Source organism: Equus przewalskii, chromosome 24 (assembly GCF_037783145.1).
Source record: "Equus przewalskii isolate Varuska chromosome 24, EquPr2, whole genome shotgun sequence".
Taxonomy (NCBI): domain Eukaryota; kingdom Metazoa; phylum Chordata; class Mammalia; order Perissodactyla; family Equidae; genus Equus; species Equus przewalskii.
In genome coordinates this window covers 14,604,260-14,625,218 of record NC_091854.1, presented here as the reverse complement: position 1 = coordinate 14,625,218, position 20,959 = coordinate 14,604,260, and the positions used below count along the sequence as shown (strand labels likewise).

At 41.4% G+C, this 20,959-nt stretch overlaps 1 protein-coding gene across 1 annotated transcript; it reads left to right on the top strand.

The window, feature by feature from the left end:
- Positions 1-6,554: 6,554 nt before the first annotated feature.
- On the top strand, positions 6,555-12,854 carry LOC139079095 (dnaJ homolog subfamily B member 3-like). The gene is made up of 2 exons (XM_070592114.1): positions 6,555-7,420; positions 11,711-12,854. The coding sequence occupies exons 1-2, from the start codon at positions 6,780-6,782 to the stop codon at positions 11,736-11,738; spliced, it is 669 nt and encodes a 222-aa protein (XP_070448215.1). The 5' UTR covers positions 6,555-6,779; the 3' UTR covers positions 11,739-12,854.
- The last annotated feature ends 8,105 nt before the right edge of the window (positions 12,855-20,959 follow it).

Sequence of the window (20,959 nt, the reverse complement as noted above, 5' to 3'; positions counted from 1 at the left end):
TTTAGATATTCTGTTGTTGTAGCAACCAGAGTCAGATGTGGCTTTCTAGTAGCATGCTCTGTTGGAAGATGTCAGGCCATTGAGTGAGTTTGTCCAAAGTGTAGGAATGGCGTCCCATGTTCCTGTGGGATGGAGAGGCAACTGGGTTAAGCTGATGATCTTTGCATAACCTCCTTTTCTCTGTGCAGGCACACTGCCACATAACAATTATCTCCATTAAGTTTCCCACTGGTGTAATTATCTCCATTAAGATTTCTTCTGACAAACCTCTTTTGAGTCCTCCACGTGAGCCACAACTACAAGCCAAAACAACTGTCAAGAGGGAAGGCCTAGGCCCCTGCCCAGCTCCCTACCCAACTCCTGCAGTGATCCAGTGTGGATAGAGTGTGGGTTTGGGGTTGTATTACTGTTCTGGCCATTCCCCTTTTATGACTAGTGATGTCACCCTCCCTTCGTCCACTGGCTTCATTAACATTGTGCTCCAGAGGGTTCACTGGCACATAAGAGCAGGAGGCGGTGATTGCAGCACTGTCGGTACTGTCTCTCCCACAGACACATAGTGTGGTGGCTATTTTCCCAATTGTCTTCTAGCAGACAGACCTCTTAGGCTGTGGTGAAAGGCATGAGTGAGAGCCACGACTCCTGGTTTCTTTTCTTCTGATTGACTCAAGGTCACTGGATGATTCTGGAGAGTTTCCCTTTCTAGGACTCGGATTTCTATAAAGGGAATGTTGAGTTAAACAAGCAGAATGTTGCGCAGGCTCCTGCTTTAAGAGTCAAGTGTTATCCCGGAACCGGCCCTCATGAAGTATGCTTTCAATGCACAGCATAGGACATGAAGTCACTTGAGATGTTGTATATACAGTATTGAATTTTTGTAACTGGATGATAAAAAATTGGCATTTGCCAGGGATATGAGTTTCCTGGTTTTCAAGAGTCAAAGGTACTTCAGGAATTTTACTTTCCTAAGAGCTTTAGTTTTAAGAGAGAACCTTTTGACTAACTTCATTCAAATCATTTCCACTTTCCTCACACAGAACATTTAGAATAAGGTGTATTTTGTCAAACTCCGAAGGCTAAATGAGCATCATTCTCTGATGTAGAGCCATCTCCATTGACAATGCTTTTAGTTGCCAGTTAAGGAATTCTGGCAGTCCAATACAGCAACCTCACCACCCAAACTTGACCCTAACTACAGACCACAAACAGCTCTGCCTGTTGTAGTGGCATTCATTTCTGTGTCGTCGTCTATCTGACTCATATACACAGACTATATATGAAGATAGAGATCTGCCATTAAATCAATGCCATATAATTCATATTGTTCAGATTCCTCAAACTTACGAGTAACATCAGTGATTCTGTTTCTAGAACAATATGTATCACTGCGATAATTTTTTTCTCAGAGTACCATGACAAAATAATATGCAACTCATGGTGACAAATTTAATTTTACTCTATTATCTCCTCACTTTCCCTAAACCACATGAATGAGAACAGCATTTTACTCTGAAATGCCCAACTGGTTGCTTAAGCCATTCATTTGAAACACAAAGATTGGCATTTCTTTTTAGATGGCTCATTGCTATCTTCTGATACATTTCTGAGTCCACTGACTTAATAAATATAAACAAAATTTCTTATTACTACAAATTGCCAAGTAACACTAACCACCTCAAATGGGGTAGTAAAGTGGGGAGGCCAATCAGAGCAACCCTGAGCAGGTGTCCCCACTCACCAGATGGATTTCAACTGTAGTGATTCTAGATGGATATTTCTAATTAGACCTGAGACAAATCCAGGTTTTGAGTGGCCTAAAGCTTATGCAATTCTAAAAGCCCTCCTTGGGAAAAAAATTACAAAGTTATGAATACAAAATCGCCAAGGCAAAACCTAAGCTTTGTTAGCTTCATGGTAAATCTAGCTCTGAATTAGACCAGTTAAAACTCCACAAATTAGGAATAACTTTTGTTACTTTTTCAGCATTTTATAATACCAAGTACTAAAAATATTCAAAGTGCTTTGACATCTGATATTACTTAACAGTTGATAGCTTCTGAAATGCTTAAAATATTTTATAGCATAATGCGCAGGGGAAGTGGTAACTCCAACTCCGCTGATGTGTCTCTTTGGCCCATAAAAATTTAGGAAAGAGTTAAAAAGCAAGTGGGTAAAGTGGCTGGCCCTGTGGCCGAGTGGTTAAGTTCGCGCGCTCCGCTGTAGGCAGCCCAGTGTTTGGTTGGTTCGAATCCTGGGCGCGGACATGGCACTGCTCATCAGACCACGCTGAGGCCATCAAACCACGCTGAGGCAGCGTCCCACGTGCCACAACTGGAAGGACCCACAACGAAGAATATACAACTATGTACCAGGGGGCTTTAGGGAGAAAAAGGAAAAAAAAATAAAATCAAAAAAAGCAAGTGGGTAAAGCTTACAATAGGAAAATGGCCAAGAGAATGAAAGCAAAACTGATAAGGAAAGAACCTTTTGAGTTTTTGATTGAAATAGAATAGATTTCTATAAACCAAAAATCCCAAATGGTTAAGTCATTCCTTTGAAATGAGAACAGTTATAAGACATTATAAGACAGTCAGGTATGTGGTTCTTCTTTGGTTTATTCACTTGTTCAGTTGTTTCCATAGTTGTTACAGCTTTCTCTAACACTCATTAGGATAAATATAAAATTATGAGAGTAAAATGATGCTCATTATTAGGAGTATTATTTTACTTTAATAAAACCACTTGAAACCATTGTAGATATGAGAACCATTTGAAGGAAGCACAGAAGACTCCAGGCAGACGGAGGATCAAATACAAAGGCATAGGGACTGAAAAAGCATGGTTTAGCTTGAGAACTCAGAGCAAGAGGTGTGGTGCAGGGAATGCCCAGGGATATGACTGAAAGGTAAATGGGTCCAGATAACAGTCTGGTTTGCTGGCAGAAGAGAGACTTTATGTGAGAGGCCCTAGGAAACCACTGAAGGATAATAAGTGGGGAGTGCCATGAGGAGATGTGGTTTTGAAACATTAATCTAGTGGCCATGTGGAGAGTGGCTTGGAGGACAAGGAGACAGAGGCAGGAAAACTGCTATGATTGTTCCATTGTGGATGGAAAGAGAGAGATGGATTAGAAAGTCCAGGGAAGATAGTCGAAAGAATTTAGTGAGTCATTGGCAATGGAGGGGGAAGCTTTGTCCCATCTCAGTTCTCTGCTGTAGCCCTAGGACTGAGCTCGTTGCTCACACATGGGAACGGGAGGAGGTTTGGGGGACTACTAAATTTCCAGATTGAGTGGTTGTAAAGTAGTGCCATTAACCAGGATGTGTGTGGGAGGTAAGTTTTAAAACGGGTACAATGAGTGCAGATCAGGGCACATTAAATTTAAGGGCCTGTAATACATCTAAGAGGATATTTCCAGCAGGCAGCTCAAGGGGCGAGTGAGGCCTAGAAACAAAGATATGAGAGTCATCAGCAGTCAAAGGAGGGGGTGAGAATGAGAGAGGCATTTAGAAGGACAAAAGAAAAAGGCCAAGGACAGCCCCCTGGGGAATACCAAGGTTTTAACTCAGGAGAAGAAAGGCAACTAGCAAAAGCAACAGAGACAGAACATTCAGGGAAGTGGAGAGAGAACCAGTAATGAGACTTTGTTAGAAACCAATGAAGGAGAGAGTTTCAAAGAACATGAAATGATAACAAAGTCAAATACTTCAAAAGGTGAAGCCCAACAGGGTCTGTGAATGATGGTGGAATTTCAATGGAGTTGGGGGAGGAGAATAGATGACTGTTGGGAGGTGGAGAACCCCTTCCTCCAAGTGGATGAGGGAGTGGGAGGCAGGCAAGTGGAGGGGGAACCAGTAGCTGGAGGGTCATGAAGGCACGAAGGCTATTTTCTAAGAGAGGAGACAAACTTATTTACATGCAGGAAAGTAGCCAGAAGAATTGGACAGGTTAAAATGGAATGAAATTGAGGACAGTTAAATGAAGAAAACTCCCTGAGGATAAGGAAAGGGATGAGATCAAAAGAGTATGGAGGGGCAAGGAATGGAGAAATTAGACCCCTCATGCACTGTTAGTGGGAACGTAAAATCGTACAGCTGCTGTGGAAAAAGCATGGCAGTTCTTCAAAAAGCTAAGCACAGAATTACCATATGACCCAGCAATTCCACACAAAGAATTGAAAGGAAGGACTAAACAGATAGTTATACACAAATGTTCACTGCAGCATTATTCACAATAACCAAAGTGTGGAAACAACTCAAGTGTCCATGAACAGATGAATGGATAATCAAAATTTGGTGTATACATATAATGGAATATTATTCAGCTGTTAAAAGGAATGACGTTCTGATACATCCTACAACATGGATGAACCTTGAAAACATTATGTTAAGTGAAATAAGCCAAATATTATATTATTCCTTTTATGTGAAATATCGAAAATAGGCAAATTCATAGAGGCACAAAGTAGATTAGAGGTTAACAAGGGCTAAGGGGGAGGGGAGAGTTATTGCTTAATGGGACTTCCGTTTGGGGTGATGGAAGAGTTTAAAAGATAGTGGCATGGCTGCACAACATTGTGACTGTAATTAATGCCACTGAACTGTACACATAGTAATAGTTAAAATAGCCTATTTCATGTTATATATATTTTACTATAGTAAAATTTAAGAATTTAATGTCAGCCATAATGTACATGATAGTTCAATTTGGTTAGTAAAAATATGCAACTATTTTATTTTAAAAAAATAGGAAGAGATTACTTCTGAGCAAGACAGGGATATCTTCCCGTGTCTTCCTATCTTTCCTCTACCTTCCTATGCTCTGGGGGCATAGGTGAGGATGTGTACAGGTGTGGCTAAGATTGCTGTTGTCCTCAAGGACATGAGGGTTTTTCCTGAGCCTCTATTTCCTTTGCTGAACAAGACCCAAACTCTTCTGCTTAGAGTGGACAGGGATGGTGAGAGATTAATTAGGAACTAGAGGAGAGCAGTGAAGGTTAGTAAGAGCTACCAAGAAGAATGGGAGAGGGAGCTGACCAAGGACAAATAAAAGAACTGTTGAGGTATTCTGTTGCCCCAGCTGAAACTGGCACACTGCACGTGTATAGTGCTTCATCTTCATGGTTTCTTGATTTTTTTTTCCCCAGCTCCACCAGGTATAGGAGTCAGAGAAGCTGAATTGCTAAACTGCTCCTGGATGGGGTGTTTGTGTCATGGGCACAGCAGAGGGCTGATAGCTTAACATGGTGATTTGAGAGGGCATGTAAAAGAATAGTCCCCAGAGCAAACCAGTGGGTGTAGACTTGGTACAAAAGAAGATTTTGAAGAGGACTCATAACCCTGGAGAAAGTGGAGTTGAAATGAAAGAGTAGGTGTAACAGGAGAGAGGAGTGAGCTAGAAAAGGATGGTGGACTTTCAGTGTTGCAGAGGGAAGAACCTTCTGGTTGCTGACATTAGAAGAGTAGGTTCTAAAAGTGAAGGCGAAGTTGCCAAAATGGTTGGTATATTTGAGTAGACTAACTGCCGTCACAAGTAGATCAAAACATGTATAATGGCTTGATTACGGTAAAAGTTTATTTCTTAGTCATATAAATAGTCCAAGATGGTTGGTGGGGGTATTCTGCTTCATTGTAATTCAAGGACCCAGCCTGACGGAGGCTCTGTCATCTTCAACTGGAAGGTTTTAGGATCGTCTGGGCATTGACGTCCAGTTGGTAGAAGGATAAAGAGCAAGGAAGGGTGCACATCGGTGGTTTTATGAATCAGATCTGAAAGAGGTGCACTTTGTCCCTTCACATGTCATTGGCCAGAACGTGTCATGTGGCCACACCAAACTGCAGGGAAGTCTGGGAAATGTGTAGTTGTGTGTCCTGGAGAAAGAGCAGCGCTTGCTACACTTGAGCTTTACAGCCATTTTTGAAAGCATTTGCTACGTGATGCTGCTACTTTGTTTTGTTCTTAAGTCTAGAGATAAATTTCAAAAAGGCTAACTTTAAAAGATCAACTGAAGTGAAGAAGCTTTATGTGACCCTACGTGGAAAGCCTTCACTTCTAATTCTGCTCCCTAAATCTATTCTTTTTTAAAAATCTAGGCAGACATCTCTGTAAGCCGGTTTCCTCATCTGATGAAGTGAGCTTCATTCTTTTTCCTTCATCAGATATGTGTACAAGATTTTGTTGTTGTTGTTGTAGAGCCCTTTTATCACCAAATTTGTGCTGGCAGCAAATATTAAATACAGGGAGACACCTATTAAGTCACTGAAGGCATTAGCCCTCGCAATGAACCAAAAATAGATTTTGTGTCTGATTTAAGTGCAAGACCCATTTTGCTTCCGACTGTTACTTTAACAAATAGGTAAAGCCCTCTTTTTGTGCCACACAAATAGTTTCTCTCTGTTAACAAGCTGCTCAATGTTGGTTTTTTTTTAACTAGGTGAAGTCACCTCAATATGTATATTATCCACCCCAAATTTTCCACCAATAGGAATGCAAGTTAAGCACAGCATCAGCTGAGAGTCATTAGCTGATAATGTTGAGCTCATAGTCACTCCACCCACAATGAGCTGCAGAGGGCGGGGTGGGGGTGGGCGCATTGTAGAGGATACTATCCCAAAGAGGAATTTCTCCCCAAGAAGAGACTTTGTCCCAAGAACCATGTGATAAGATTCAAAGGGTCTTGTTGTGGACTTGAGTAGTTCACCACCTTCCTTTCCAAAGTTATATGGAAATTCTTCAGAAAATAAACTCTGTCTTGGTGAGGAAGGGACCTTTAAAGAAACATGGTGAATTACTACCAAGTACTAGGGGTGCCTCAAAATGCTTCCTCTTCTGATATTAAGAAGGCTTACCACAAGTTAGCTCTTCAGGTACACCCAGACAAGAACCCAGAAAACAAGGAGGCAGCTGAGGAGAAATTCAAACAAGTAGCAGAGGCCTATGAAGTCTTGTCTGACGCCGAGAAACGCAACAACTATGACAAGTCCAGAGGAAGCAGCATCAAAAAGGGAAATAGAGAAGACAACAGAAACAGAAACCATTTGAAGGAGGAACTGTGGTTTGAGAGGCCACACGGTGGCTTTCAAAATGTCTTTGAAGATGAAGACCTCTTCTCAGGAGATTATTTTTCCATTGGCCATTTGGGTAGAGCCGTGAGATTCCGCTCCTCCTTCTTTGATGTGACCCCCATATCGGACACAGGATTTTCCACTTTTATATCCCCGGGTTCCAGACCAAGTCCCCCTTCCTCTGGGACATTTGTACCCTTTGTAAGCAGTGGAATGGGAAACTTCAGACTGGTGACCACTTGTAGCCAGATAGTGAATGGCAAGAGGATCGTTACAAAGAAAGTTTTAGAAAATGTGAGGAGAAAGACTGAAGTGAAGAAAGAAAGCCTATTTCATCAGATTCCTCCACATCATTGGTAAGGAGTTGCTGCTATCTTCTTTCACAGAGAGACTTTCCTGTGAGTCTGATGCTTATCAAAGACAGAATTAGAATCTGAAAGTGTATTGAACTGGAATGGACAGAAGTGAGCTGAGTCCAAACTTCTCATTTCACAGAGGAAGCAAGTAATGGGCCAGATGTTACACGAGGAACTAGGAAGCATCAGAGTTTGGCTTCCAGCCCAAGTCGTCGGATTCTAAACTGAGCCATCTTTTCTCTTGCACTATATTTGGGACAGTAGAGACCAGCACCATAAATATGTCCTTCTGAGTCAGTTGCAGGACCCCACCATCATAAATCCCATTGACTTCCTTGGACTTTTTTTCCTGCTCTACCTTGCTGTTATCCAGTTCTCTCTTTCTTGATGGCCACTATCTCTTTGTGGCCTCTTCCTATCTCTTCTCTTTGCTACTTCTCTTCCCATTTCATCTTCTTTCTTCCCAAACATTTCCAATGGACCATTTCACAATTAGGCTCAACTGAAAGAGTTACCGAGTTTTATATCGTCTTAGGTTAATGTTGGCGGAGAGAACGAGTGAAACGTGAAAGGCTTATGATTTTTTTTATATACTTCTTTCATAGCTAGCATTTATTGAGAGGTTGGTAGACATCAGGAATTGTACTTGACATGTGTTATCTCAATAATCCTTTCAGCAGTGAAATACAGTAGCTGCTTTCCTCCCATAACATAGATAAGGAAATGAGGCTTAGAGAGATTGAGTAACTTGCCCTGGGCCCCACCTAATAAGCAGTAAAATAGCATCTTACTCTAAAACACATGCTTATCCACTGAGCTATAACATCTATGGATGCTGCTCATTTATCTTTAGATCTAGGGTCTCACCCTCATTGGAAATCTATACTTGTTGTCTCTAAACCTTATTTCCATACATGAGTACTTGCTGGAACTTATTAAGTATGCAAATATTTTGAATATTATTGCCCAACAGGTATTTGGTTACTCTTACATGAAGACAAAAGACACAAGCAATGTAAAAACTTTCAGTGAAACTTACAGATGATTATCCCTTATCATATCAATGTAAACAAGATCACAAGATGTGAATTATTTTTTTATTTTGGCTTTAATCATAATGTACATGCAAAATCATGGGATCTGTTTGTTTAACAGGATATAGTCACACTCCAGCGCCTTCATTTACACTAATGAACAGACTGGGCTCCAGAGGGCTGGCTCCTTGTGGAAAGTTACTGATGGAGCCTGCATTAGGACCTCTGTCTTCCAACTTCCAGTCTCTTGCCCGTTCTAGCACACCATGCTGACTGGCAAAATTTGGATTTCATTTGCATCTCAATCTTGTATAGAAGTTATGCAACGAATGATTAGCTTTCTTAATCAAAGAACTTTCCTGTGTTTGCGATTTTTATGAGATAAATGTTTTATGTAGTCTTTGAACTTTTTTTTTAATCTCAGTGAATTTCCTGAACTTAAACAGAAATATGCCTGCATCCGTCTGGCAAAGGGTAGGATTCAGGCAGGGAGCACACTCCCAGAAAGGAAGCAGAAGATGGATTTGGAATTGGAACACATCCCTTTTCTTCCAGAGCCTATACCTTTCCACTTAGCAGTCATTGAGAACCTCCTAGATGTCAGGCACTGTGCTAGGTGCCTTACGTGAATGAATTGTTTCTAATCTCCAAAATACTTCAGAGCTTCATTTCCATTTTACCAGTGAGGAAACTGAGGCTCAGAGAGTTAAATCCCTTACCCAAGGTCACACAATAAGTTGTGGAGGCAGAGTTGTCTGCAGTTTGCTTGACCTTCAAGCTCATGTTTCCATTATGCCATATCCACTCCCTTTCATCTGAGTTGCTATAGTCATGGGTTAAGAGGAAACTTTTGTTGTATCCATGAATTATATTCCTTTCAAAATGTTTGAAATGAGGATTTCCAGATGGAGCTTTCTTTTACCAACCCTAGTCTGAGGTGAACAGCAATGTGGCTACTGAACAAAGGGAAAATCAAATTGCAGCATGAAACATGATTTTCCATTTTGTCTTAAATAAAATCCAAATTTCAGCATTTTTCGTAGACATACTTGGCTTTTGACAGAAATGCTGAGTTGTAGAAGGACTTTTTGCCAGCAGAGATTAAAAAAAATTCACTTTCAGTTAGTCAAGGAAGTTTTCTTGTATAGAAATGAAAGCAGTGTCATCTCTCCCTGAGGCCTGTTTGAAACCTGTAGTAAGTTAAGGATGAGCAACAGCAGCAAAGGAAAGAGGGGTAGCAGGAAGGGCTTGGCTGTTTGTAAGGCATTTCAAATGAGTCAATATTCATCTCAGAGATAGATCGAGCATGAGCTTTGATGTAACCTGTGACTCAGATGCCTGTGACCTCACAATGCCTGCAGAACCACTACTGTGGTTTCCAGGTGTTGAAAGCTCCTTTGCCAACTCTCATACTTGCAGATTTTAATGATGGGCAATCTTTGGGATTACTAGCTGCCTAAACAGAAAAAAGTACTTTAGAATTGGAAAGTCAATTCCATTGTCCTTAAATAATTTTCCACTTTTCACCTGTAAACCAACTGCTTTTTCATGTGCTATGGTTTTGAATAGTTGTCTCTCAAAAACTAATGTGAGCCATTTTGTTTTCCAGTAGTCGACAAAATAAAGGTTTCTAAAACTCAAAAACACCGTAGACTGATTAGAAGTAATTCCTTGTCCTTCTGCTCTGGTTCATGTAGGGTGGCTGACAAGTGAAATGGGGACCCTGGTCCTGTCGAGGAATAATGACAAGTGATTGTATAACTCATAGCTCAGGGAGCATTTGCACCAGTGGTATCTCATGGAATCCTGTCGAAACCCAGTATCCCCACATTATCAACCGAGGAGACAGAGGAAGAAGGGACTTGCCTAAGGTCAAAAAGTGGGTATTTTGTCAGTCCCCTAGCCCAGTGCTCTTTCTCCCACACACTTAGGCATTCAAAGCACATTTTCTTCACAGCCTGGCAAAATACATGAGAGAATTTGGAGGAATGGCCCTCTTGAGGATGGTGTAGGAAGGAGTCATAGTTTTATGTAGCTGCAGTTGCACACTGTGTCCCCTTGTCTGTCCATCAGTGGGGAAGCGAGTTATAGACATATGTGGGTAAAATCATGAACAGATATGTTGAGGCTTACCAAGCATACACAGCTGATCCATCTTTTGAATCCAAGCCCCCTAAGAACTAGCTTGGCTTGTCCCCACAATAAACAATAACAAAAATAAGGTGGTATTCTGCATTTTTCTCATTGCTTCTTTTCCAAAAGTTTCCAACCAATTTCTGTATTTGCGGCCTTTATCTCTTTCATGAGAAGCTCAATTTTATTTCACCCCAAAGCTCTGCTGTCTCCAGGATACATGGAGTGAAGTAGAGCTGGTTGGCTACCTCAGGAGTGTGGGGAGTGGACTTTGAGGAGAACAGGGGGGGAAATCTTCAGTGGGCAGGGCTCTGCCCTTCACTGGATTATTTGGAAACTTCAGGACCCATTGAGAGGAAGCGTGGTAGGGCCCTCAGCATGAGAGGTTGATTTTTGTGTTAAGGCAGGATGGTTCTCCTTTTAATGAGCAGGAAAGAATTTCACAGAGAATGAGTCATTTTTCCAATGCCCATCATTGTGATTGACAAGATTCCAGAAAACCCAAGACTTTAGTCCCCATTGGTTCATCTAGACAACACATACTTACTTCTGAGTTTCAAGATAAACAGAAGGGGGTTATGAAAACAACATCAGCTTTGACTGTAGGCAGATGAGAGTTCAAGTCCTCTGCCACCCCTTCCTAACTTCTTGATCTTGGGCAGGTTAACTTCTTGCCTCGATCCTTGGTTTGCCTGTAAAATTAAGATGATAATCTCTGTTCGTGCTAATTTATAGAGTTGTTTTAGGAATTAAGTGCACAAAAATTCTGCATAAACTTTAATATATTTTAAAAATGGAAAGTGTCATTATTCCTTTTAGAAGCAACATCTTTGATCCTTAAGGGTACATACTCTAAGCTTGCTGTCAGTTTTTTAAGATGTGACATCTGTGATGTGATCCTGAAAACCAGATCAGCTATGGATTGTATTTAATCCAAAAATAAAAGTAGAAGACGGAAGGTAAAAATAGAAGATTCCGTTTTTTCCATTTAGGCACAATAAAAAAGTAATATTTTTAGCTTGGGGACAATCAATATGACTTTTTCCTTTGAACTTCCTTTTTTCTTCATTATCCTTGAGCTTTTGGACTTATGTGTTGCCTTTACCTTCTGCTTCCATTATAGGAAATTGATGGAAAATCTCTGCTATTGATGACAAGAAATGATGTGTTGACAGGACTTCAGTTAAAATTGGGGCCTGCTCTGAAAATCTATGAGTATCATGTAAAACCTCTGCAGACAAAGCATTTAAAGAACAGCTCTTCATAGGACAGTCAAATTGGGGTCTTGGACCTCAAAAAATACATAATGACATGATTTAGTTTCATGTGATGAAACTTTGCAAACAGAATACATACATGTGTATCTGTAAAGAATTTCAATCGAATGAAACGTTATCCTATTGGATAGTCTAGGCAATCCATCGGCTGACCTGAATTCAGCCAGGAGGAGCAAGGACAGCATGTGGACAGGATTGTTTTCATTGTGGAGTTTGTCAAATAGAATGATCTTTGACGTGATAAGACACCCTTCCCCACCAAGGGGATTTTCTTCATAGATTGCTTTCCCCAAATCCTTAAAAAAGAATTGAATGGAATGAGCATCTTTTGGGTAAATATGTAAGAAGATTACAAACAGGAAAACTTGGGGAGGGGGAGAAAAAAGAAAGGGATTGCTGTCTCCCTTGAATTCCTCTGCTCCTTAGAGCTTGCATTATTTGGATGGAATTGCCGACACCCTTTTTATAGAGGGTCCTTCACTTGACCTTATTAAGGTTTCACTGGGATATGCTGCGATGGTTGAAATGAACGTGCATCACCCGCCCCTTCGGGAGCAGAACCATAGCTCTGAAAAGAGAAACTCTATTGCGTATTGGGGATATCCATCCACATTCAGCTAGCTTTCACAGGGGGGATGGTATTTTTGCAGAGATTTGCTTTTAAATTGGTTGTTTTCGAAGAAAGCATTTTTTCACTTCATGGTTTGTATTTATAACAATTTGTTTCTGAAGAAGTTTGCCAAGAGTTACAGATCAAAAAGCCTTGTTCCTAGTACAGAATATTTTTATATATATTCCTCCATGATGGTGTAATATTTTTTTAATTGCTCTAATGCTTTGTTTGGTTCCTGGTTTGAGTACTTGTTTTTAAGAACTTGAAAAAGTGAGCTTGCTACATCTCTGTTCAAAGAGACATTTGTTCAACCTCTGTGTGTCAATGCCTTGTTGAATTGGTGCTTTGTGGTCGCAATAAAGCATTGCTTCAGTTTATTCCCAGTGCGTCTTTGATCTTTTCTGTTTCGCTGCGTCTTCAGTTGGGATTAAGGATTAAGGTCTCTCCTTGAAACCATGGAGAGAAAGTTAAGCCTTTAAAAAAAAAGGAACTTTAGATATAGAAAATATATAGATCTATCTAGTGGATTTATCTTCTTTATAAACAAATAGGCCTTGTTCCTTCTCTTACTCCTGCCCAACAACCAATTTTAGGGTTATTTCAGCCAAAGATTTTTTATTTGCTGTAGACCAGTGGGGGTCATGTGCTTGTTTTTGTTTTTGCTTTTTTGAAATTCTGATGAAAGCTATGGATCTTCCCTCTAGACAAAAAGCTCATATTCCCACATACAAAACTTTGCAGGGTCGATGGACTCCCTGAAGTTGCCTCTTCCTCCTCCTCCAGTTGAATCTCTATCTCAGAGATTGTTATAATTCAGTCCCTTACGCAGATAATTTCTCTAAAGAACAGAAAGTATGAAGATGAGAGTGAAAAAGACAGGAAATGGTATAGTGAGTGGGGTTCAAAAAGGCGTTCCAAATGAATTCAGTTATGGAGTTTGTGGAGTGTCTGAAATTTAAGTAACGCTCTGTTTTGCATGATAACTGGGAGAAGGGGTTACAAAAGAGACATCTTCCATCCCCAAGTTCTCACAGTCTACAAAACGTATAAGAAGACTAAAAGGCGGAATATAGTTAAGTACTGTGAGGAGTGATGGTGACGCAAGGGGAGAACCGCACCTGCCGGAGACCCAGGTGGGGAAGAGGGCACAGGAGATCAAGTGGAAGCCGGATGGAGTGAAGAACTTAATTCGCCTCCCTGAGTGAGGTTCCCACGAGTGAAATGGTGACGGTGTTTGAACCCTGTCTGCCTCAAAGGATAGCATGAGGCACGTCCAAGCCCTGCTTCTGTGCCTTCACCTGAGAGTTTTGTTTTAGTTTGGAAAAGAATTGGCTGTGAGTGATAAAAAGCTGTCTCCCACCCTCACCCCTGCCCTGAGAGGTAACGTCAATAAGACAGAAGCTTTCTTCTCTTCATGTAAATATCCAGATGGGGGGACCATGGATGCTATGGCCGTCCATGATGTTCGGGACACAGATTCCTCCTTTTTGCTACATCATGCATGCTGTTCATTCCCAGAAGCATTTTATGGCCCAAGATGTCTGCTTCAGCCATAACCACTTGAATTCCAACCAGTGGGGAGAAGACACGGAAAGACAAACATACCTCCTTCTTCTAAGAAATTATACATACTATTTCCTTTTATATCTTGCTGTCCAGAATTCTGTCACATTGCCATACCTAAGCTGAAAGAGAGGCTTGAAATATTTCCTCTTTTTGTTAGAGCTCATGGGCCCAACTAAGATTGAAAAGTCCCACTTTTCTACAGATGAAGGAGAAAGGATAATAGGAGACAACTGCCAACGGGTCATTTAACACTTGGAGCAAATGACACCGAAACTGCGTCTTTAATTGTATTTTTCTCTAGATTTGAACTTGGGCTCAGCTCCCTTCAGTCTCTGGCTGTTTTATCACAGTCACCTTTCACCGCCCTTTGGAAGCTCGTTCACTACTAACTCTAACCTAACCCAACTAAGCTTTAGACCTGGACTGCTCTACAAATGCTTGTCAGGAAAAAAAAGAAAAGAAAAGAAAGGAAAATGTCTTCATTGAAAAGCAAACTGAAAGGAATCAAATCATTCCTCAGCCCCCTGTTGACAGCTTTCAGGCAAAATTAGCAAATTAAAGATAGTCTGCCTTTCTTGCACCCAGAATGAAGGCCTATGACAGGCAGGCCTGAGTGCCTTGGCAACAACTGAAGGTCCTTTCATTCTCCCCCTCCCACCCCAGTGCTGGGGAAACTGTGAGATCAAAACGGGCCTTAGAGAGAGGCTGGAAGTACTTGAAATTCAGCAGGTAGGCAGCCTTTGTCTCCAGACAGCTGTAAAAACCAGAGACGTCTGAGTCCTTTTCAGATCACACTGGATTTCTATTAATGTGATCTGGGTCTCAGCTAGAAGTAAATGCTCATGCTACGTGGGGAAGCACTTCATGAATGTAAGTGGGAATGAGCATCCCCCAATGCCGATATAGTTTCTGCAAGAACTGTTTAATGTTGGATTTGATTATTCTCAACCAGAGGGGCAGACAGGCTATCAGAATCATGAGGGACTTTCAACAATAATTGCCACTCCACCTCCCCTCCCCAGCCCACATTTGAACCTCTGCTTCAGACTCCACAAAGGAGATTTAATAAATTGATTTAAAGTCAAGGTCACAAACTGGTTGCTTTTCAGTGGAATCTAAGCTGACACGTTCTCCTTTGGCAAGTGCAGTGTGTGTGTGTTTTTATAACTACATTTACATTCTTCCAGGTGAGGCTGAAAGCTCCATGTACTACGATCTCTCATTCGCTAATATCTTTCAACCAGCAATTTCACACTTGTACATTAGCTGTCTGGACCCTGAAGGTATCTGAACTGTAGACCCCTGATCTAAAGCAGAAAACACACAGAGAGCCTCCTTAGAGTAAGTTACTTCAGGAACTAGAGATTGCAAGTTGAAAAGAAAACAAGCTGGCATATTGCATTGGAATGAGCAGCAGAATCGAGCATCATTTTTGATACTTAGTGGACATGATGAATATGAAGAAAAAGAGGCCAATTCGTGGCAGTCTCCTCATTCTGTCCTCAACAAATATCTTAAATGAACATAGATTTTGTCCCTCTGAGCTTAGCATACACTGTCAGGGGCACACACTGTCCTTCCACTGCATTAATGAAATATATATTTGGAAGAATTTAATTTGAAAAACTCTAATGACCCACAGTTGCCCAATCACTCCCATATTTGGAAGCCAAATGCAAAAGTACTTACTGGTGGTGATCTATCTGCCTTTGACGGTCATTGCAAATAGGATCTGCAGGGGTCAGGTCTGGGCGCAGAGCCAGTAAGTGTTTTTCATAATAATTTGGAGGATGAAGTTAAATGTTCAAAGAGCTGACGGCTGCAGGACAGATAGCCTCTTAGGAGAAAACTTGTTAATTCTGCTTCTAAACCAGGAACAGAAGCCACAGGGAGGAGGGAGAGAGCAATAGGTGCATTAATGAGCAGCTCGTTAGCTTCATGCTGTAGCTCTGTAGGCAATTAAGAAGTCTGGGTACCATTTCTGGCCAGTAGTGGCGGTACTATAGAGAGAGGAAAAGATTAAAATGATCACATCCGAGTTGTGTCTAACCTAGCACTGGGGCAGAATAATGGAGGACCCTGTGAGTAAAGCAAGAGAAGTCTTTGGCTACCCACAATAGGTAACTGGTTGATGTCTCTGCCTCTCTTAGGCAGCGTGTTCCCATCTACAGTTGTCTTTAGGGAGAAATCAAGAAAGCTGGGCATGCCAGGCGATCTCCGAATAGGAAATGTGCCCCTCTTCCACAGAAAAAGTGCATGGGCAGACCTACCACCTTTATCAGAGCAGAAGTGGGAAAGAGGCCAGTGAGTAAAGGTGTAAATAATACTGAACATACTTATTACGTGAGGAACAGGCCATGGCCCAGGCAGCCAGATCCACAAACAACCAGATAAGGGAACATGTGCCACAAGATAGCACATGCTATCACCCAGGCACCACCGATGGGGCATCTTAGGTCACAGAGCTTAGAGGTCTTTTCCAGAAAAGTCAGGTAAAGCAACCAAGGAAAGATCGGCCACAAGGATCTCCAGCTCCGTTGTCTGTGGGATGTAACTATGGCAGAGTTTTCAAGTTAAATGTCTTCTTTCTGAATAAAAGGTAGCAGAATCATTCAGTAAATTGTTTCATTTTCTTTTTCAATAGATAACATTCTATTTTTATGTGCTGGGAAATATTCAATTTGAAAGTAATACTATAAAACTCATCAGATTACAAACATATTCTGAGGGAAACTCAGTATAACTCTTCAAGAAACCAGCATTTCCCACCTTTAAGTATTGGTGTTTGGGACAGTATTCTCTCTCCTCTGCCAGAACCCAGTGACATCAGTTGAGTTATGCTGTGATGCAGTGGGTGGAAGCACTGGGGCTGTGCAGGATAGATCTGAGCTGGAATCCAGTCCGCCACGTACTTCACATGGGAACATGGGTAAGTTGTATGGTTCCTCTTAGCCTCAGGCACCTCATCTACTCTCTAGTGCATATACGGAGACAGAGCAAAGCAGCACTAGCCTGGCACTGTCCAATCAAGATTCACTGTGAGCCACGTATGTAATTTAAAATTTTCTGGCAGTCACATTTAAAAAAGTAAAAAGAAACAAGAAAATTAAATAATATATTTAACCCAATATATTACCATTTCAATATGTGATCAATATAAAAATTATTAATGATATACCTTACAATCTTTTCTTCGTATGTCTTCAAAATCCACTGTGTATTCACACTTAGAGCACATCTCAATTAGGACAATATGGCTCAAGTGTATCAGTTAGGATTAGTTTCAATTGAAAATCCAACGAACAGTGACTTAAACAAGACAGAATTTCTCTACCATGTATATGAGGTCTGAAGGTAAGCTGATCAGAGTTGGTATGGCCACTCCATAATCATCGGGCCCCTGTCTTCTCCTAACATGTTGCTCCACCATCCTGAACACACAGCTTCCTATGTGGTCTAAGATGGCTGCTTAAGCTTCAGTTATCACAACTGTATTCCAGCCAAGAAGAAGGAAAGAAGAGTACCTGTTATGAGAAGTTGTATACAGCTCTTCCACTCACATCCCTTTAACCAGTCATTTGGTCATTTGGCCATACCTAGCTACAAGGGAGGTCGGGAACTGTAGTCTTTATTTCAGCCAGCCAAGTATCCAGCTAAACAACGATAGGAGGATGGATACCATGGGGACACTAGCAATCCTTCCATAATACAAGTCTCATAAGGTTGATGGAGTGAGGAGAGTACACTGTAGCCATTGGTATTACATGAAAAGTACATTAAAACATGGTTTTATTACTATGATTCGAGCCCAGCCAAGTCACAGAATTAACAAATATATGCTGAACCCAAATACTGCTCATTTGATGCATCCTAGTACTGCCAAGAGCCAGCCCTAGTGGTCTAGTAGTTAAGATTCAGACCCCTCACCACCACGTTGCTGGTTTGTTTCCTGGTCAGGGAACTACACTACCCATCTGTTGGTTGTCATACTGTGGTGGCTGCATGTTGCTGTGATGCTGAAAGATATGCCACTGGTATTTCAATACCAGCAGGGTCACCCATGGTAGACAGGATTCAGCAGTGCTTCTAGACTAGAAAAACTAGGAAGGGCCGGGCAACCCACTTCTGAAAAAATTGGCCATAAAAACCCCGTGAATAGCAGTGGAGCATTGTCTGATACAGCACCAGAAGCACAAAAAGATCAGGCAGGATTCCGTTCTGTACACAGGGTTGCGAGGAGTCAGAATCCACTCGACAGCACTAACAACAGCAATACTGCTAAAAGATAAGACAATTACTTTCTTAGGCCCTTAGATATTGGGTGGTTCTAGATGTTTTATCTTCATAAGAGCACATAAAAGAAAAAAAAACTTGCATTATTTAAGCTCCATGAAAAATTGTTATGCTGAGTGAAGGGAAATGTTCTGAGCAAAATGCATAAAAATTTGTATTAGTCCCCTAAGACCTAGAGAACTTAGTTTGAGGCATTTGATGAATTCTAAATAAGACCTGTCCCTAATCCAAAGTGAACATCCAATGACATTCAAAATGGTTTTGTGAGATTAATAAAAGGGAGACCTCTAATACCTTTGTCATTTTAATGAAGAGATATGTGGGTCAATAACAAACAGCAAAAAATTAAAATAACAAGTAATAAAATTTAAAAATCTGAGTAGATCTGCATTAACTAATTTGAGCCAATTAAGTTGACATCAGTCTGTTTAATTGTGTCTTTGGGAAGATTTCATAATGAATTTTTAAGGCTAAGGTGACTTCTCCCAGTCACCAGAATGTCTGCAAGTTATTCATCAGTCTTCAGTATGGTGTGCACGCAGAATGCAGAGTAAGTTAACGTCGGCCTAATCTACACACAATTAAAAAGTAAAACTGCAGCTACGACTCCACCATGGAGGAGGAAGGGAAGACTAGGCTACGGGTCAGGAGACCTGGGTTCTGGTCCCAGATCTGCTACGGACTTATCTGCAAGACCCTGTAGAAGTCTCTTAACTTCTCTTGCTTCAACTGCTTCCCATGTAAAATAAACACATCCAACTAGAAGTTTATTTCAGTGCCCAATTTCTGTGATTTTCTGAGAATCCAGTTATTTGAGTTACATGTGTCACTCTTCCCCTCCACCACTCAATTATAACTCTCAGCATTGTTGTATTCTACAATGTCATTTCCCCTGCATAAATGTCCTAAGATTTCAGTCTGATTATGATTCTCTCTTGGCTGAGCAGTGGGCTAGGAACAGCTGGGTTTTTTGAGAGTTGTCGAGTTTGCTGATTATACAACCCCATAGCTTTAAGTTTAAATCACCCTCACTGTGTGCCCTGATGGAAGTATTCCCCCTCTAGGAATAGGATCTCCACACAATCAGAGCCTAGAGTTAAGGGGATGGGAGAGCACATATTTCCCAAATGGGTCACTGGGAATGATGATAAGTGGAGCCATTCCTATTCCTACCCTTTGGTTTCCAGACTCATGTGCTCTACCTTTTGGGGACACAGTAACATATAAGTCAAGTATTTAGGGAATATACTACACCCTGGAGAATGGTACCTTATCATCACATGGTATCATCTCCAAGCTGGAGCCTCAGCTGTTCATTTAAAAAACCATTCCATCACTCTACCAGGCCAGCAGCTCCTGGATGGTGCAGTATGTTATAGGGTCATGAAACATATGGTTATTTACAGACTGCCACATCTCCTCTACTTTAAAGAAGGTCTCTTGGTCCCTTGGTCTGAGTAGTGTTATGCGGGATTGTGTAAGCCCTTGGACAGTGCTGACTGCTGAGTCCCTGTGAGAAGGAAAGGCAAACCTATATCCATAATATGTATCAATTCTAGTTAAGGTGAGTCATTGCCTCTTTCAGAGTGAAAGGGGTCCAATGTATTCAACTTGCTGTCAAGTAGCTGGTTAGTCTTCTCAAGGACTGGTGCCATATCAAGGTCTCACTTGATATTGGTCTCTACTGCTGGAAAGTTGGATATTTGTTAGTAACAGTTATGATCAGTTATGGAAAGCAGGGTCCCATGCTTTCAGGCCCACATATGGCCTCCACCCCTGCCATCATGGATACTCTATTCATGAGCTCATTGTGCAGCACTGGGTTTGCCAATGACAGAGACTGACTGACATCAACTGACCAAGTCGTTCTGTCTACTTGGTTGATCAGTGTCTCTTCCATGGTTGATGCCCTTTAGTAGACATTATGCAATACAACAATATTCACATTTAATCTCCACTCCTACAGTGACTTGTGCCCACGTCTTAATTTATAAAGATGACTGAATGACAACACAGAGAGGTCAATGCCATTGAAAGAAGAAATTATTACTTACATTTTCCAAGCAAAGGGGGCATGCCATGCCATGCAGTGCCAGAGGGAAAGCATCAGGTTTTGGTCAGGAGGCAGAAGCAGGAACTAGGGGAAAGCCTAGGCCAGAGCCTTTGTTGGGGTTTCCACTGGAAAGGCAAAGCAGGACAGAGTAGATGGTTTAGTATTGGCTGGTTTGAATAATTCTGGCAGGCTGTGGGGCATAGGGGCTATCCCGAGCTGTCTGCTTCCTAGCCCTGGGTTGACTTAGGGCAGGGGAAATATTACTTGGGTGTGTGAGAGTTAGATAAGGAGGTGGTTGGCTTACATATGAGAGGCATGCTCCCAAGTAAGTTGTTTGCTATCCTTGGGAACTAGCTAGTTATGGGAGGGAAGTTTCTCCCTGGATCTGTAAGGCACCCCCAACAAGATGTCAAAACATCATAAGATACAGAAAATAAAAAACATGATTAATACACACAGATCCATTCACAAGCCTCTTCCTTCTCCCCAATCCGTCAATCCTTCTCTTTCCAGGAGCCTGACCAACCAACCAAGCCATTCTCCATTGCACGAGTTTATATATATTCTTAC